Genomic DNA, 19,000 nt, shown 5'->3' on the forward strand with positions numbered 1-19,000 from the left:
AGGCGTAGGGGTGAGTCCTATATGACTGGTGTCCTTGTAAGAGAAAATTAGGACACAGACAGGCACAGAGGGAAGACCATGTGAAAACGCCGGGAGAGGACGGCCATCTATAAAGCAAGGAGTGGAGCTTCAGAAGAAACCAATCCTGCTGAGAACTTTGATCTCGGACTTCCAGCCTCCAGAATCCTGAGAAAATGCATTTCTGTCGTGGAAGCCCCACCCCCAGTCTGTGGTACTTTGTATATGGCGGCCTTAGAAGACTAATTCAGTGTCGAAAGCGGAGTTCATCTCCAAATCTAAATGGAATAACGCGGAAGGACAGCATCTCATGCGGTCCAAGGCAGAAATCCAGTCATCCACAACTCTCTCCACGTGCCTCATCAACTGATCACTAAGTACTGGGATTCTGACCCCTTCTCTTCCCCGTCTCACTGCTCTGGTTGAGGCATTATCCATCACCTGGATTACTACAAATGCCTCTCTCCCTCCACCACGCTGTGCGTGGTAACCCGCCCCTCTCAGCACTAGTGACACTTTCGGGCGAGACAATTCTTTGTTGAGGGGAGGTCTGTCCTGTGCTTTGTAGGATGTTGAGCAGCAGCCCTGCTGTCTACCCACGGCACGCCACAACCCCCCACCCCCAACCCCCGAGCTGGGACAGCCATAAAGGTCTTGCAACGTCACTCCAGGTTGAGAACCACCGCTTTCAGGACAGCTTATCCCTGGGTGCTGGCCCTTGACAGCCACCGAAGATTTCATACAGGAGAAAATTCAAACTCCTTTGCTGCCTGATGGGTTCCCTATAGCATCTAGAGTAATCCATGCTGTGTAGTGGGCGCTCAATACATATTCAAGAAAGAAAGGTAAAATCAAGGTCATTTACCGTCATCTTTTTTTTCTAGCTTCCCCTTCTTCCGTCTCAAGTTTCAGCTACAAACTACTCAGTCCCTTGAATCTAATGTACCTGTGTTAACCCATAGCTTTTCCTCTCCCTGTCTCTGCCTTGAACATCCCGCCCTCTCTCTATACCCCAACCCACCTTCAGTATCTGGCTCAAGTGCCAGTCCTTCCGGAAGCCTCCCCCTGGTGGAGCTGGGGCTTCCTGGCTCCTCTGGGCACACCGTGCACATTTCTCACCCCAATCGGACGGCTTTGGGCAAGAGGGAAGACTTCGAGAGGCAGCGGATGGGTAAGCGGGAGGACTAGTGCATTAACACCGAATGCCTACAAGAGGACTCGCGTCACGAACTCCAAAGGAACTAGAAGCCCTGGGAAGGTTCGCAGGTGCAGATGCAGGAAAGAGGCAAGAGTAACGAGCCTGGTCAAAAATCCCCAGGATCCTGCCTTCCACCTTAAAACTGGCAGACACATCAAAAAGGAAACAAAGTTACACCCCAGAGCAGTTGAATCTAAAAGGCTCTGGTGCCCAGTGGTTCAGGCACAGTTCAGGGAATATGCAGGAACAGCATGGAAACCAGGCATTAGTGAGTAACAGCACCAGAGAGAGAGAGAGAAACAGCCAAGGCCTCCCTCCTGTCCCCTCTATACTTTCTTGAGGGCAGGGATTTTTTTGTTAAACTTCTGATATGAGCTAGCTGCTTTGGAGGTGCTCTAAACTTCCCTGTCACTCAGGCTAATTCCTTTTAGCGTTGTTCTGGATCACCAGCAGGATAACCACCCTGCTCTCCAAGGACTCCACTTTCCACAGGGCTCCCGGGTTCTGGGTCAGTCACAAACGGAAGGTGGTGGTACCTGCCGGTGTAGACCCTGTGATGGCCAGGACCGGAGTCCATCTGCCGTGAGCCCCAGTAAAAATGCCTTCGAGAAAATCCCAGCTGAGTAAGGGGAATGCTTACTTTAGGCTCATGCTTTAAGTAGAGTACTTGTGAAGACTCTAAGTGCCTAGGACACTTGGCTGGCTCAGTTGGTTGAGCATCTAACTCTTGATTTGGGCTCGGGTCATGGTCAGTCTCGGTTTGTGGGTTTGAGCCCCATGTTGGGCTCCATGCCGACAGTGCAGAGTCTGCTCGGGATTCTCTTTCTCTCTCTCTCTCTCTCTCTACCCTGCTCACACGCCCTCTCAGGCTCTCAAAATAAATAAACATTAAAAAAAAAAAAAAAAAAAAAAGACTCTTAAGTGCCTTTAAATTTCAGACCACAACTCCCCAGGCAAGAATTTCTCTACTTCTCCATCCTTAACCCACCAAGGACTCCCTAATTTGAAAGGAACCCAGGCAAGGTTCTCTCTGGGGACCCAGGGAAATGACTGTTTGGGGGTCGGTGGTGGGTGTTGGGGGAGGGGCATTGAGTCCAGACACAGACTGAACAAAGATTCTTCCTGCATATTTTGAAAATCTACACAGAAAAGGGATATAGGAAGTGGGAAGAGAGAATGTGACTTACACTTATTCCAGTTTGGGGCCATGAGAGAAGGTAATGGCAGCTGCAGGTTTATCCAAATAAATTATCTAGTTTGTTCCGCCCACTTGTAACTGACTCACTTTATCTGGTCTCTCATCACAGGAGAGCCTCAGGGTTAGGTGTCCAACCCTCATTGGCCATTCTCCTTCCCAACGCCTGGGGCACTTGTAGGGGAAGAGAGGTCTCTCAACATGGTGGTTTGAACCAACAGAGGAAGAAGTGCCAGTATGTGTGAATTCATGTGTCCAGTGAGGGAAAAAGCAGGGAAAGAGTTAAAATATCTGCTCTTGGTTTCTGGATGAAGACACCGGCAGAGCAGGCTGGATGTCTTGCTGAACTTGCTGAACACAGACAGATCCAGGTCCTTGAATGGGCACTGGCCAGGTTTTTCTAACCTCCTTCCCTTCCTTCTATACCTTAACTTCACCTCTAACCCAAGCCCTTAAGTCCTTGAGGACCTTCACAAACAGACCCATTGCCTGGGACTGGTAATTTGCATAGGTCCACAGCCCCTATTAAGTACATGCAGCTTCACTGTAGGGGTCAAAGTCTTCCGGATCTGAGCACTGTGCTAATGAGTTGTAGGTTACTAAACCGCTCCCAGGGATCAATCAAGCAAGGCTCATTGATGTTGGGGATTAGTTCCTAGGTTAACATTAATAAACTTGTCCCCTGAACCCAGAGCAAGGTCACTAAGTGACCCATTCAGGTAGCCCCAAGGCTCACTGGTGCCTAAAAAAAGCAGAGACACATCTGAGTGAAATGCTAGAATTAAATGTTTGAAAATCAAAGCAGTTAGATTTAGGCCAAAAACACAGGTCCTACCCATCTGGGGGGGGGGGGGGGGTAGGGGTTGGGGACTGGGCTGGGTTCTCCTCAACGGTCTTGCCAGGGGCAGAACCTGGCCCCATGGAGATATCCCTCCTCTTCAGAGAATACATTTCTGCCTGGCTGAGATTTGTTAAGCACATTAAAGAGAAACCTCCTTGAACCTGGGCTGTGCTAGAAGGGTCCATCCAGTTTACTGCTTAGCTCCTGCCAGGCCCTTCTCCTGACTGATGCACTGATCTCTAAGACTTTATGTGGCTAGATCCCAGAACAATAAATAGTCCCTTTCTCAGCAGGGACCCCTTTGAAAATAAAAAATAGTTTTTGCCTTAAAAGGCTCATAATCACTTTAAAAATTATTTCAGATGTTCACAGCCCCAGGCTGAAGACCCCCGTCTTTTGGAATGCTGGTTCTTGGACCCAGTGCCCTTATATGGCATCGGGGTAGAGCCCTAAATTGTAAGATGGCTGCTGCAGAATGGCCTGTGAATTCATGTGGATTCAACCTCTACTGCCCTCTGTTGGCCATGAGGAGGGAGGATAGGTTAAAACGCTGGATTCCTTCCTGGCATTGAGATGGAGACAGTCGTTCTGCCCCAGAATGGCAGGGGGCACGGGTAAAGTTTCAGCAGCTTTCACCAGAACCTCTACAAGGCTTACCTTTCCTTGCGGTGGGCTGGGGATAAGGGGATACACAGGGAACCACCCCATGAAGTCAAAGCACCACAGCACGGGTCCTGAGCCCCTGAACATTAGTCAGGTGGTCTGATTGCACGGGACAGCACCATCGTTCCTCCATTAGGCATTCCCCTGGCTGCAATCCATCCCTAGAGGCAGAGGCCACCCTGGCCCTTAACTTACAAGGGCAACAAGGCAGTTGGGAAAGTTAGTGAAGGCCCACAGCTGGGCAGAACTCCACATCACAGAGCTCCACATCACTTGAGACATTGATTGTATTTGTAGGGGGTTAGGGAAACAGTGGAACGAGAGACACAAAACCGGGGAGAGAGCCCAGGCGTTGCAGGTGCCGGGACCCCTAGAACTCCTCACTCTCGTCCTCGCCGTCCATAGACTCTGTTCCCACTTCTTCATAATCCTTCTCCAGGGCAGCCAGGTCTTCTCGGGCCTCAGAGAACTCTCCTTCCTCCATGCCCTCGCCCACGTACCAGTGCACAAATGCCCGTTTGGCATACATCAGGTCAAACTTGTGGTCGAGGCGGGCCCAGGCCTCGGCGATGGCCGTGGTGTTGCTCAGCATGCAGACTGCCCGCTGCACCTTGGCCAGGTCTCCCCCAGGCACCACGGTGGGCGGCTGGTAGTTAATGCCAACCTAAGAAGAAACAGCAAGTAGTGTAAGCCCTGGGTTCTGCGTTCCCTGGAAGGGGTTCCCATAACTGGGAAAGGGGCCGGTCAACCGGCGTGTGACATTTGCCAGGCTGCAAGAAGCACAGGGATAACGGAACAAGTTAACTACCACCAGAAAACAAATCCAGAATGTGGGACTTTCAAGATGGTAAGACTAGTCCCTTCAAAGTCACCATCAAGAAAAAGGGTGGATGGGGGCGCCTGGGTGGCTCAGTCGGTTGGGCGTCCGACTTCGGCTCAGGTCACCATCTCACGGTCCGTGAGTTCGAGCCCCGCGTCGGGCTCTGGGCTGATGGCTCAGAGCCTGGAGCCTGCTTCTGTTTCTGTGTCTCCCTCTCTCTCTGCCCCTCCCCCGTTCATGCTCTGTCTCTGTCTCAAAAAAAAAAAAAAAAGTTAAAAAAAAAAATTTTTTTTTAAATAATAAAAAAAAAAAAAAAAGAAAAAGGGTGGATGTTTTACATTAAAAGATTTAAGAGATGGGGGTGCCTGTGTGGCTCAATTGGTTAAGCGTCCAACTTCGGCTCAGGTCGTGATCTCACAGTTCCTGAGTTCGAGCCCTGCGTCGGGCTCGGTGCTGACAGCTCAGAGCCTGGAGCACACTTCAGATTCTGTGTTTCCCTTTCTCTCTGCCCCTTCCCTGCTTGTGCTCTGTCTCTCTCTCTCTCAAAAATAAACATTAAAAAAAAAAAAAAAAAAAAAGACTTAAGAGACAAATATAATGCCTAATCCTTGATTATACCCTGACTTTGAAACACTGACTATAGAGCACATTTGTGGAAATTGGGAAAGTTTGAATACTGACTAGGTATTCTTACTTTAGAGAAGTGTTATTAATTTTGTTAGACACAAAACAAACTTGTGTGTAATACCTATGAGTTTATATGGATCAGCAAAGCAAAAATAAAGGAAACCTAGCAGAGTCAGATGTTGAATCTAGGTAGTGGGTATATGGTTGTTAACTAATCTCTCCACTTTCCTATAGTTTAGAAAATAGTTTTAAAAAATAGAAAACCTTGGGAAAATCTACTTTAGACATTGCTCTATTCAGAACACATAAATACATTTCATATTCAGTGTTTGGGGAAAAAAAAAAAAAAAAAAAAAAAAAAAGGTCAGCTTCCCCCTTAATGCCTCTAATGAGAGCAAGCTTACTATTTCCTGAAGGCGGTCTACTCTTCCTCTGAGTAGCTAAAGCTTTCCTAATATGGAGCTGGGAGAATCCGCCTCCCAGACTTCCTACCCCTGGTTTCTAGTTCTGAGCTATAGGACAGCTCTCAAAACTAGCAAGCAGCTATTATCTTTATGACCAGGAGTCCCTGCCTCGCCTCCAGTTGTGGTCACGTCTGCAACAGTGCAAGGAAGCTCTGTGTTTTTCTTAAATGCCTCAGCTGCCACCTTTAATCTTTCTAATCGCACACTGGAACAAAACCCATAAAACTTAAAACTAGGTCATATGCCCAGTACCCTCTGGGAATGTAGACTGACGAAAGAACGGGGCATATAAACAGATTCTTCCTCATTACTCCTCAAGAGATTGCATTCATAGACTTCTGACCCACGTCTTGCCCATTATCTGAATGGTAGGCTTTTCCGCGCTTCCAAAAGCACTCCCTTCCGAGGAGACGGATTCTGTGGGTATGTCCCTGGCACATGTCAACGACGGGTTCCCTGACCTGACTGGCAAACCTAAGGAGTGCCTATTTGCCAGGCTAAGAGACACGAAACCTACTTTTCCCTTTGTAAGGGCAAGCTTTCAAGTCAAATAAAAAAGTCGTGATTTGCCCGATTCTCCCCATCCCTAGCACTTTTGTTTCCATGCTCTGGGGCTCTCTAGGAATCTCCCCTCTAGCAGGTACACAGGCAGCATGCGAACCCCTCCTCCCCCGCTTCATTCCCGGCTTGCCTTGAAACCCGTGGGACACCAGTCCACAAACTGGATGGTGCGCTTGGTCTTGATCGTGGCAATAGCGGCGTTCACATCCTTGGGCACCACTTCTCCACGGTAGAGCATGCAGCAGGCCATGTATTTGCCGTGGCGAGGGTCACACTTGACCATCTGATTGGAGGGTTCAAAGCAGGCGTTGGTGATCTCTGCCACGGACAGCTGCTCGTGGTAGGCCTTCTCGGCTGAGACAATGGGGGAGTAGGTCACCAGGGGAAAGTGGATGCGGGGGTAGGGCACCAGGTTGGTCTGGAACTCTGTGAGGTCCACGTTGAGGGCACCATCGAAGCGCAGGGAAGCAGTGATGGAGGACACAATCTGGCCGATGAGCCGGTTGAGGTTGGTGTAGGTGGGGCGCTCGATGTCCAGGTTGCGGCGGCAGATGTCATAGATGGCCTCGTTGTCCACCATGAAGGCACAGTCTGAGTGCTCCAGGGTAGTGTGCGTGGTTAAAATAGAGTTGTAGGGTTCTACAACCGCTGTGGACACTTGGGGGGCGGGGTAGATGGCAAATTCCAACTTGGACTTCTTGCCATAGTCAACAGAAAGCCGCTCCATCAACAGGGAGGTGAAGCCTGAGCCAGTGCCACCCCCAAAGCTATGGAAGATCAGGAACCCCTGAAGCCCGGTGCACTGGTCTGTCTAGGGTAGGAGAGAACACTGTTAGGGTACAGACGGCCTATCACCCGCCCCCCCCCCCCCCCTTCTGACAACGCTCTTCTGTCTGCAAGGCTACTGTGATGCAACTACGACAGTATTCACTTCTATATTTAGAAGGAAAAAAAAAACTCTGAAGCATAGCTTGTACTGAAGTGTATATATTTTATTGCATGTACAGTGAATGGTTTGACAAGTGTGTATACCTATACTACCAAACTAATCAAGATATAGAAATTTCCATGACTCCAGAAAGTTCTCTCATGCTCTTTTGCTTTGCCTCTGTAGAGGTGAGAAGAGAATACCTACAAGGGGTTTGGAGTTCTAGGGGACAGATGACCCAGAAGGACACTGCTGTGTGCATGTGGTGGCAAGTGAGGGGAGGGGGGAGGGGAGGCTCAGGTGGGACATAGGACTCGTAGTCAGAGAGCTGGGCCCTCTCAGCTCAGTAGCTCTGTCACCTGGCTGCAGGAGAGTGGGAGTTGGGGGCAGGCAGTGGTGGTATCCTGTTGAACATATAGGTTCCCAATCCCCTCACTTCCGAGTGGAACCCGGGAACCTGTAGGTTTAACAAGTACACACGGTAACTTCTGATATAGCTGGGCCTTGGACTAGAAGAGCATCAATCTATACCGGACACATGGGTATCGTAGCATTAAAAAACTCTCCATTTATTTGCAATATATACGTCTATCAGTTCATTACATAGTACACCTGAAACTAATGCTATGCCAATTACCTCTCAATAAAAATACATTAAAAGCAGGCTTTATGCAAACTGGTAACAAAAAACACCCCCCACCCCCACCCCGGAAAAACCCTTCAAGAAAATCCTAAGCCTAGGGAGTACTTTGCGTTAGAAAGCATGGAATCCCATTCCTCAAGTCAATGGAAGTCCTCAGTCTCGACTAGGGAGCAGCAGAGAGTATGTCTGAACAATCCCTCTAGAGGACCAGTGCCAAAGTGCTGGCTCCTAGTTGGCCTCACTCCTGGTTCTCAGTGCCTCAGGCAAGGGATGAGGTAAACTGGGAAGCGGTTAAAAACTAACCAGTAAGCAGGAGTCTCTCCCAGGCATAAAAGTACTGTTTAGGAATCTAAGAACAAGCCAGGCTGCCAAGGCAGCTTCCTCCTACCTGCTGGGGCTAGAGAGGGATCAAAGCTCAAAGAAGGCTTGGATTGGACAATTAGACCTGGCATAGCGAGGCACCAGCAGGCCGGAAGCCTGAGTCCACAGACTCAGGGTAGAACAGGTTATTCGGGCTGCTAGCCCTAGATCCACACCCAGGATACACAGCTCCCCCTAGGGGAAGCCAAGGTGACAGACAAGCGGAAGGAGCCGTAAGGACACGTGGGGTTCCTGTCAGAGCCACAGGCCTGTGGTTTCCGTTTCTTCCGCACACGGCAGGCCTCCCAGGCCAGGAAGGGAGGGTAAAGACACATTGATCGCCTGCAGGTGCCAAGGGCACCTGGTCCGCTCACCAGTTTTCGGATTCGCTCCAGCACAAGATCGATGATCTCCTTCCCCACCGTGTAGTGGCCTCGGGCATAGTTGTTGGCAGCATCCTCCTTGCCAGATATCAGCTGCTCAGGGTGGAAGAGCTGCCTATAAATGCCAGTTCTTACCCCATCTTGAGGGGAAGAAAGAGGGCAAAGGTAAGAGATGCTGGTCTCATCCCCCACAAGGACACAGGCGCTAGGACCTAGGCTGCTAAGCTCCCCTGGGCGTAACCGCAAGACGGAGCATGGACAGCAAACAGCCTTCCAGAGACCCACTTGCAAAGTCCTTACCTGGGCCTGTGAGGGGGTAGGTCAGGGGCGCCTTTAATAGTCCCTGCCCTCAGAGCAACTTGCACTTGCTGAGGGATCAGAGGATGTCTAAGAGAATCTCACCTTTTTTTTTTTTTTTTTTAAAGATTTATTTATCTTGAGAGAGAGCATGCAGAGGGGCAGAGAGAGAGAGGGAGGGAGAGAGAGAATCCCAAGCAGGCTCTGTGCTGTCAGCATAGAGCCCCGCGGAGAGGCGGGAAATGGACAGGAGATCGTGACCTGAGCTGAAACCAAGAGTGAGACACTTAACTGACTGAGTTACCCTGGCGCCCCTCATTTGACTTTTGCTTGGGATAAGAACATAGACTAATGCAGAAAACCCAGTCCACAGTTTACCATCTACAAAGATGTCTTTAGAAAGATGGGAGGAGGAGGAAAGTTTTTAGGAATAGGAAACTGAGGAGATCCAGATGCAGAAAGGAAGAAGCAGAGAACCCCCTGGGAGCCAGCAACAGCCAAGTTCACATAGGTCCATCCACATGCTATTAAGGGGCCCGGTTCAGTTAAAGTTTAGCAGGGGGCCACTAAGAATGTTCTCAGTGCCCAGTTCCTTAGGCAATATTATCCTCAAGAGTCTGTGGGTAGGAGAAAGGAAGTTTAAAGTTTCTGCTTTCATATCCACACTTTTCTGCAGTCTTCATTCTGGGTCTGGTCCCTGACTCAAACATCTGGCAGTCTCCGGGCAGAGAGAGAGGATTGACTGATATCCCCTCTCAGCACAGAAAGCCCCCAGGACCCCTCCTGAAGTCAGAGTCTAGACAAAAGCAACAGACTTCAGTGTTGTTCTTGGCAGGGCGTCGCCTGCATTTCAAGAGCTTTTCCCCCTAAGCAGAGCTCCCCGCAGACTTTGGGGCTCGCAAAAAAAACATGGGCCAGAGGAGGGGAACCCCCCACAGCACCCACTCACCTATGACAGCAGGCTCCAGGTCCACAAAGACAGCCCGGGGCACGTGCTTGCCAGCCCCTGTCTCACTGAAGAAGGTGTTGAAGGAGTCATCACCGCTGCCCAGTGCCTTGTCGCTGGGCATGGTGCCATTGGGCTGGATGTTGTGCTCCAGGCAGTAGAGCTCCCAGCAGGCATTGCCCATCTGCACCCCGGCCTGGCCCACATGGATGGAGATACACTCGCGCTGTTGGGGAAGCAGAGCAGTGGTGTGAATGGAGGAGGGAGGGTGTGGGGTGGGGCTTGAAAAGGCCCTGGAAGCACCCTTTTATCTTTCCTCCCTGGAGACCGAGGCCTGGTCTGAAACCCAAAAGACTAGGTTCCCTTTCCAGACCTCCCCACACTGGGAGCCAAACTACCTCATTTTCTTTTCATTTTCTGAGGGCTTGAGAACAAAGGCAGCTAAGCCTAGGTCTTCAGGGGCAGGAACTAGAAAAAACTGATGCCAAGCAGCCAAATCCCACTGCCTCGTGCCCTGTGTGCCGGCTGGGATGGCACAGGAAGGCCAGAGTCTCACACACCAAGATGGGCCCCCCCAGAAGCCTCTAGCACCGGACCCCTAGGAGGAGGGGTCTCCCCCAGTGGGGACTCTGGGTCCTCCACACCCTGAAGGTGCTGAAGAGTATCAGGTCTGTTGTGGATTAACTGAGGAAGTGGCTCTGGAGTTACAGCCAATTTGAAAGTTTACCCAGAAACTCCCCTTTTGGGGTGCTATACCCCGACTCTGGACACTTGTCCTTGCCCACTGCAGTACAGAGTCCATCCAGAGAAGTACTGCTCAACAGTCACGGAGACAGCTCACCCCACCTTTCAGCCCTCCTGAGATAACTCCTGCAAGGGACAGACTCTCCTGTCTTCTGGTCCTTCACCCCCAACCCTGCGTCTAGAGGATCTGTCTGAAAGGGCCACACGCTTCCCAGACGCGGAGGGGGTCTTCTAAGACAGTCGGCAATAGTGTGGCAATTTCACCAGCTGTCCTGCAAGACGGCCCCAGGGCCTTTACACGGGCCCGGAACACAGGCGGGGATCAAGATTCCTGTGAGGCCCTGGGGCCTGTGTTCACACCCCGAGCTCTTCGATGTAACTGAGGGACTTCAGGGGCTTGGGCACCAGAAGCTCAGCAAAGGATTTTCCTCCTTAGGCACCAGAAGCTCACGGACACCCCCGGACAGGTCTGGGCCAAGGTCTGACTTCTGGCCGGAGTTGGGCCGCGCAAGACAAAGGCATTCAGGGAACAGTTCAGAACTGGAGAAACCTGCTGGAGTTTGCAGGTCCGCCCAGGTCCGGCCTCCAGCGCGGGAGTGTGACTTCACAGGTGGGCGGGGACTGCAGCTGGGGGCGGGCGCCTCTTTGTCCCGGGCCGCAGCGGGAGAAACCCGGGCGGGTCCAGGTTCCTGACTCCGCAGCGCGCTGCACCGCGGCGCCGGGGTTGGGGGCCCCAGGCTGAGCTCAGCGCGGGACGAGCCCCGCCCGCGCCCCGCCGACCCCGTGCCCCGGCGCCACCTGTCTCCGGTCCGCTGCTGGAGCGCGCACTTCTCCAGCTCGCATCCGCCTCTCCCGGGGAAGGGGGCGCAGAAAAGCAGCGCTTGGACGCCGCGGGCGTCCTGGGCTTTCCGCAGAGCCTCCACACCGTGGTCACCGTGAATCCCCGCCAAACTCTCCGAGAAGCCCCGCGCAGCCCCTCACACCCTGGGCTGCTTGGCGCCCCGGCCTCCCCTCTTTGCCACACAGCCGGCCCCTACCGGGGACCCCCGGGCACCCCCAGCACGGTCTCCCGTGCAGTACCCCCTCACCGTGCACTCCGCGAGTGCCCCCAGCTCCCTCTCACCATGGTTGTTCCCGACAGGTGACCTTTGCGGAGGGTCGTTGACTGCGGACGCGTTACGAGTCTCCAGCAACACCACGAATCCCGGTGCGGAGCGGCTAGTGGGGGTCTTATATATCCCCGCCGAGCTGCCGGCCATGCCTCCCAGCGGCGCTCCCATTGGGCCGCGGCAGGACAGGGCCCGGTTCCCTGCTCGTCTTTCATTGGGTCTTGTTCTCGCCGAGGCCCGCCCCCCTCTCCGTTATTGGGCGGGAGCTTATGAAATATCCCCGCCGCAGCCGGTCATTGGGCAGTTTGTAAAACCAAAGGGAGGGAAAGCCTCGGTCGTCCGAGTCCTCCAGGTCTGCTCGACCCTCTCTTTCTCTATGGGGCGTGTGCTGGATCTGAGAGGTTGGAGCTCTGGAGCAATACCCTTATTCCGTTGTTGCCTTAGGTCTTTACACGGGGAACGGGGCGGACCTAGTTCGAAAAGTGCATAAGCCTCGGACGGTGGCGCAGACATGAGCTCAGCAACCGCTAGAGAAGGAAAGATACTGTGATGAGAACCAGGTACCGGGAGGCTCTGAGGCGGGAGGAAATGCGGCTAGGGTGGGGGAGGGTTGGCCAGACAGGTGTGGGAGAGAACATTCCAGGCGCAGGTAATTGAAGTTTACTTCCCTTTGTGGCCAGCGCTCCAGGTCAGGTGACTCAGATTACCAAGAGAGCAAAGGGTCCAGGCTGGCTAAAGCAGATTGAGGAGGACTCGTGGGGGGAACATGGCAAAACAAGGTGGGGACTTGAATGTTACTCTGAAGAGTTTGCACATAATTCCACTGGCTATGGGGCACCCTTGAGGATTATTGATCAGAGGGGTGATGTGATAAGCAGTATTTTAGGCAATACGTAGATGTTACTGGTGTATTTCTTTTTTTCCTGGTGGTGGTTTCGTATGTTTCCCTGCTAAGGGGCATACACACAGTTTTTCCTCTCCCAAGCTGTTTCCTGGCTGTCTGAGATGGACGTTTTACTTCTAAATACCTGAGCACAACAAATTAGTCCATTTCCTAGTTTGGGAGGATTAACTGGCATTCGGTTTTATCAAGTGACTGGACTCCCCGCAATGATTACCCTTAGTATTTGTTCAGCACATTCCAGAGGAACCCGAAGCATCTATCATCTCCTATTCTCACCTCCCACTGGAAAAGTGACTGCACCCAGATTATGCCAGTCAGACCAGGAGACTCGAATTGTTGCTTTAGAAAAATCTGTAGCTGTAACGACTTTCTGTTGATAGAACCCAGAAAGACCCAAAGTTACTGTGTCACTCACCAGTGTGACATCAGATCAGCTGCCCCCTGGATTCCTGCACCTGTTTTTTTCCACAAGACTCTAGACATGTCATTCAGTACCCTGAAATATTTTGAAACTAAATGCTTGTTTAGGTGGCTTGGTGGTTTAAATCCTGGGTGCAAAGGTTAACTTCAAACTCTGAAGAGTGTTCTTTGATCTCAACCCTTGTGTTTTATGAGGCTGCCAGCTTTAAAGTGGATGTCTCTGGTCAAGGGATACAGTGAGTGTGGGTGAACATTCAAATAAGTACTTTGAAAATCCTTGTATATACAAAGCTAAGGCATGATTATTCATTGTCACTGCCCCAAGCAAAACAAGTCAAATGTTACATCCCACTGAATGTGGGCATATCAGTGATGAAAATGAAGCTATCTGGGCATAAACTCAAAAAAGTGATAAACTCAATACCATCTCTTCCTTGCCTTGCCCTACTAGGAATTCGTTTCACCAGCTGGTCGTGTCTGCCAGTGAAAAATGCCCTTGGGGGCACCTGAGTGGCTCAGTCGGTTGGGTGTCTGACTTCAGCTCAGGTCATGATCTCATGGTTCGTGGGTTCGAGCTCCGGGTCTGGCTCTGTGCTGACAGCTCAGAGCCTGCACCCTGCTTCAGATTCTGTCTCCGGCTCTCTCTGCCCCTCCCCCACTTGTGCTCTGTCTCTAAAATAAATAAACATTAACAATACATGAATAAATAAATGTCCTTGGAGGGGCACCTGGGTGGCTCAGTCAATTAAGTGTCTGACTCTTGATTTCCGCTCAGGTCATGATGTCACGGTCACGTGACTGAGCCCTGAGTCAGGTTCCTCGCTGAGCATGGAGCCTGCTTGCTCTCTCTCCCTCTCTGCCCCTCCCCCGATCGCATGGTTTCTTGCTCTAAATAAATAAACACTTTTTTAAATGTCCATTTCTTTACTGAATAAAGTGGACTCTAACCCAAATATAAATATATTTGAAACAGTGATCCTCAGTGTTAATTGTGGAAATCACACAAACCAACGTTTCCTGGCAATATGCTTCTTTACAGCGCACAAATTAAAATTGGTCTCTTATAAGGTATTTGAATTTCTTTCATTTTAAATTTCTTTTCTTTTTTTTTTTTTTTAATTTATTTTTGAGAGAGAGACAGAGATGGAGAGCGAATGGGGGAGGAGCAAAGAGAGAGAGAGGGAGACACAGAATCTGAAGCAGGCTCCAGGCTTTGAGCTGTCAGCACAGAGCCCGATGCAAGGCTCGAACCCACAAACCGTGAGATCACGACGGGAGCTGAAGTCGGAAGCTTAACCGACTGAGCCACCCAGTGACTCTCTCAGCAGTCACCCTGCTGATCTCAACTTTAGTGCCATTGCAGACACACCATTTTCACACAGTTCTTCAGGGATTTAAGATATTCTAACGTTTGGAGGGAAAGGCTATGGTCGCTTCTAGGTTTCAAGCCATCTAAAGATGCTTGATAAGCCTGCATTTTTCCCCATATGTACTCCCTCTGCCCTACCACGTAGATTCAAATGACAGTGAATTGAAAGGACAACTCCCGTCCGTCTGTGCAAGGGAGGGGCCGACAAGATGGAGAGGCTTTGTGGGAGCAAGAATGTCCTGTTCATGCAGTGGTGAAATCAGGGTAGGCAGGAAGACACTAGGGCCATTCATTCTTGGGCTAGTGCCAATACCGTACAGGCAGTACCTGGCTTTCAAATGACTGAATTACTTAACAATTGATGGTCATGCTAGCAAAGTTGCTGAGGTTGGGTGCCTCCATGAGCTCAGTTTTTCCTCCCTATTATCTTGAAATTTACCTCCTCTTTGACTGGGGCAACAGCTCCCTAGGATGGAACCTCCATTTCCACCCAATCCCTATTTCACATCTCATACCAGAAGCCATCCAGGACAAAGTGGGGAAGGGATAATGTATAAACCTACAGGAGTTGAGCACTCTCCCCTCACTTCCTTAGGACCATAAGTGTTCCTAGCCCACATTGTCTCCTCACTGTTCCCCCAGGTCACGGCTCATCCTGGCCCCCAACCTGAAAAAAAGACTGTCTGGGGTCACCAGGTCTGGAATTTGGAGCACCCCGATCTAATCATAGCAGAGGACTTGTTCATGACATCCCAAATTAGAACTGCTTATTGAAATACTATGCTTTGGGTATGCATAGTTTTGTGTCACAGGCTACAAACTACTCATCATGGATAACATTGTTTCTTTTTAAAAATTTTTAAATTTTATTATTTTTTATTTGAGAGCGAGAGCATGAGCTGCCGAGAGGGGCAGAGGGGGAGAATATCTTATTCAGTCTCCATGCTCAACATGGAGCCCAATGCGGGTCTCGATCTCATGACTCTGGGGTCATGACTGGAGCTGAAATCAAGAGTTGGAAGGTCAAACTCAAGAAGCTCAAGCTCAACCGACTGGGCCTCCCCCAGGTGCCTGGATGACATTGTTTCTATATGAGGCAAAGTGAATTCTAAGTTTGAATAGATTTGAAGTGAATTTGGTGGACCCTTACCACTTAACCTTAAATTCTGACATTAAAAAAAATGTTTTCTTAACGTTTATTTATTTTTTGAGAGACAGAGACAGAGCATGAGCTGGGGACAGAGAGAGGGGGAGTCACAGATTCTGAAGCAAGCTCCAGGCTCCGAGCTTTCAGCACAGAGCCCGACACGGGGCTCGAACTCATGAACCATGAGATTATGACCTGAGCCAAAGTCGGCCGCCTAACTGACTGAGCCACCCAGGCGCCCCATTAAATCCTGACATTTAGACACATATTCCAGGAATTTAATTCTCTAACCACTCTTGTGGTTAGAAAAGGATGACAAAAAATTAGAAAAAGAATCTAAACTTTGCAGCCGTCTAGATTATAGAAATAAATCCAAATACCTTACAAGAGAACCAATTTTATTTTTATTTATTTTTTTTTAATTTTTATTTTTTTTTTAACGTTTATTTTTGAGACAGAGACAGAGCATGAACAGCAGAGGGTCAGAGAGAGGGAGACCCAGAATCTGAAACAGGCTCCAGGCTCTGAGCGGTCAGCACAGAGCCTGACACGGGACTTGAACTCACGGACCTCGAGATCATGACCTGAGCCGAAGTCGGCCGCTTAACCGACTGAGCCACCCAGGCGCCCCCAAGAGAACCAATTTTAATTTGTGCGTGGGAAGGAAGCATATTGCCGAGAAAGGTTGGTTTGTGTAATTCCACAAATAACACTGAAGATCACTATTTCAAATATATTTATATTTGGGTTAGAGTCCACTGTATTCAGTAAAGAAACCTTGGTCACAATGGACAGATTGGCACTACTGAAGTTAACACCTTTATTGTCTTACTCCATGCAGACTTAGACGAGGTCATGACCACGTAGATGTACTTACTCTGTACACGATCCTGTATCACATGTGTTTTCACGGTCTTTGTCAAAAAGCCCTGGAAAAAAGGTGCAGCACCTAATTTGTAATCCACTGTTATTCACTGCATCAGAAATATAATTCACTCTGATCCCTCCATTAAAAAACATCTGCATGAACCACTTTAAATTAGTCCCGCTAAAATGATATAGCATTTAGTGGAGTTTATTTTAAATTCCCTTAACAAGCATTCATCAAACTATTAAAATGTGGCAGACATGGGGCCAGGCACCGAGGGTAGAATAGTAAATAGGATATGCCTGGTCCCTACACTTCTAGAATTTATCTTCCTTAGAGGTAAGTAGAGTCAAGGGTTTCAGTATTACATGTGTATAGATCTAGGAGGTAACAGAAAAGAAATGCCATCCCATTCTGAAGGGAAGAACTAATGTTTAGGAAAGTAAGGGTTGGATAGGATCAGTTAGTTCCAATCTTTCAGAAGCTTTTTTGTTATGAGAATACAGCATATATTCAGAAAAGCTCACAAACGATGTATAGCTTACGAGTTCCTCACATAGCCGCCGTCCAGGTTAAAAGGAGATAGATAGAGCATTTCCAACACTGCAGGAGCCCTCCCCACACCACCCTGTAAGTCATCACCCCTGCCTTGGTCACAAATCAAGTAGCCACACGCACGGGTCTGTTTCTGAGCCTTTTTGTTCCGCTAGCCTGTTTGTTCATTCTTGTGACAAATAGAGGTCTATCCAGTAGAGAATTTCTCCCATTTTGTTTTTCTCCGTGGCGGTCTTGGCTAGCCTCAGTCCTCTGCATTTTCATGGCACATTTAGAATCAGTTTGTTGAATTTCATGAAATGTTGGGTATTTCATTAGGATTTTATTAAACTTACACATCAGTTTGGAGAAAAGTTGGCGTCTTTACAAAATTAGTCAATACTTGGCAATCTTTTTTCTTTTAATTATTATTACTTTTTCATCTTTATTTATTTTTGAGAGAGAGAGAGAGAGAGAGAGAGAGAAAGCGTGCACAGGGGAGGAACAGAGAGAGAGGGAGACATGGAATCCAAAGCAGTCTCCAGGCTCTGAGCTGTCAGCACAGAGCCCAACGCAGGACTCGAACCCATGAACTGAGAGATCATGACCTGAGCCAAAGTCGGACGTTTAACTGACTGAGCCACCCAGGTGCCCCTGGTAATCTTTTTTCTTAAAAGACTGGTTAATATTTTAGGCTTTGTGGGATAAGAAGTAAAATTGGGGATATTAGATAGATACTTATACAACCATTTAAAAAGGTAAAAAACATTCTTTTTTTAAAAAATTTTCTTTAATCTTCATTTATTTTTGAGAGAGAGGGACACAGAGCATGAGTGGGGGAGGGGCAGAGAGAGAGGGAGACACAGAATCCGAAGCAGGCTCCAGGCTCTGAGCTGTCAGCACAGAGCCCCATGTGAGGCTTGAACTCAAGAGCTGTGAGATCATGACCTGAGCTGAAGTCAGCCACTTAACCCACTGAGCCACCCAGGTGCCCCGAAACCATTCTTAGGTGGCAAACTCCTGACTGTCTATAAATCAGATGCTGTCTTGAGTGGACTTGGCCTGTGGGCTATAGTTTTCTGGCCCCTGTAAGTTTGTTTCCTTTTAGTATCTCTCAGTAATGTTGTATAACTGTGTTTAGGTCTTGCAGATCTGTTGGAAATATTCCGGGGTGCCTGGGTAGCTCAGTCAGTTAAGCATCCAACTTCGGCTCAGGGCATGATTTCGTGGTTCATGGGTTCGAGCCCCGCGTCGGGCTATGTGCTAACAGCCCAGCATGGATCCTGTTTTGGATTCTGTGTCTCCCTCTCTCTCTGCCCCTCCCTGCTCGTGCTCTGCCTCTCTCAAAAATAAATAAATGTTGAAAAGCAACAACAAATTATTCCTAGCTCCCAGTTTTCTAGTTCTCTCTTCAGCTGTGCATAATCTGCTGCTAAAAACTTCCACTGAATTCTTAATTTTGGTTATTGGATTTTTAAAAATTCTACAATTCGTATTTTTTCACGTGCCCAGGTATCTGTTGAAATTCCTCAAACTGGTTTATCTCCTCGAACAGAGTAAGCAATTATTTTATAGTGTTTGGTGGTTCCACTGTCTGCAGCCTCTGTGGGCCACTTTCCATGGTCTCTTATTTCACTGGTTTTCTTAATATCTTGACTCATATGCTTGGTTACATTTTATTGTGTTCAGGATATTGTATTAACAAAATTACTTATAGAAACAAGTCGAAGTTTAGGATGATGGTATTTTCCTCCAGAGAGCGTTTTTGTTTGCTTATGCCAAGGGTGTGGGGAAACTACCACTTTGGGATCAACTTAATCTAATTTCAAGGATTGAGATCATTGGAAACCAAGCCGCAGTCCAGAGAGAGCCTTTCAATTTCCTCCTTCTGGTTCACTCCTATTCCTGGGGTGCAAAGGACTGAGGACCTCAACCCAAACTGAGGAACACTGACCGGGTCT

The 19,000-nt window shown here is 49.2% G+C and overlaps 1 protein-coding gene across 1 annotated transcript; it reads right to left on the reverse strand.

Annotated features, from left to right (window-relative positions):
• Positions 1-4,184: 4,184 nt before the first annotated feature.
• On the reverse strand, positions 4,185-12,012 carry LOC122212069 (tubulin alpha-8 chain). Its single transcript, XM_042925754.1, has 5 exons — positions 11,812-12,012; positions 9,948-10,170; positions 8,693-8,841; positions 6,518-7,198; positions 4,185-4,579 (listed from the first exon to the last, which is right to left on the reverse strand). Exons 1-5 carry the CDS (start codon positions 12,010-12,012, stop codon positions 4,286-4,288), a joined length of 1,548 nt encoding a protein of 515 aa, XP_042781688.1. The 3' UTR covers positions 4,185-4,285.
• Positions 12,013-19,000: the final 6,988 nt, after the last annotated feature.

The sequence above is a fragment of the Panthera leo genome, chromosome F3 (genome assembly GCF_018350215.1).
Source record: "Panthera leo isolate Ple1 chromosome F3, P.leo_Ple1_pat1.1, whole genome shotgun sequence".
Taxonomy (NCBI): Eukaryota; Metazoa; Chordata; class Mammalia; order Carnivora; family Felidae; genus Panthera; species Panthera leo.

Bases quoted from the DNA above. Each gene is read 5' to 3' on its own strand.
- LOC122212069 (XM_042925754.1), bottom strand. From the start codon at position 12,012: ATGAAAGACGAGCAGGGAACCGGGCCCTGTCCTGCCGCGGCCCAATGG. The intron at 8,842-9,947 runs GTGAGTGGGTGC...CTTCCCCTCAAG, and splicing joins CCTGGAGCCTGCTGTCATAG to ATGGGGTAAGAACTGGCATT. The intron at 4,580-6,517 runs GCAAGCCGGGAA...GTTTCTTCTTAG, and splicing joins GGTGTCCCACGGGTTTCAAG to GTTGGCATTAACTACCAGCC.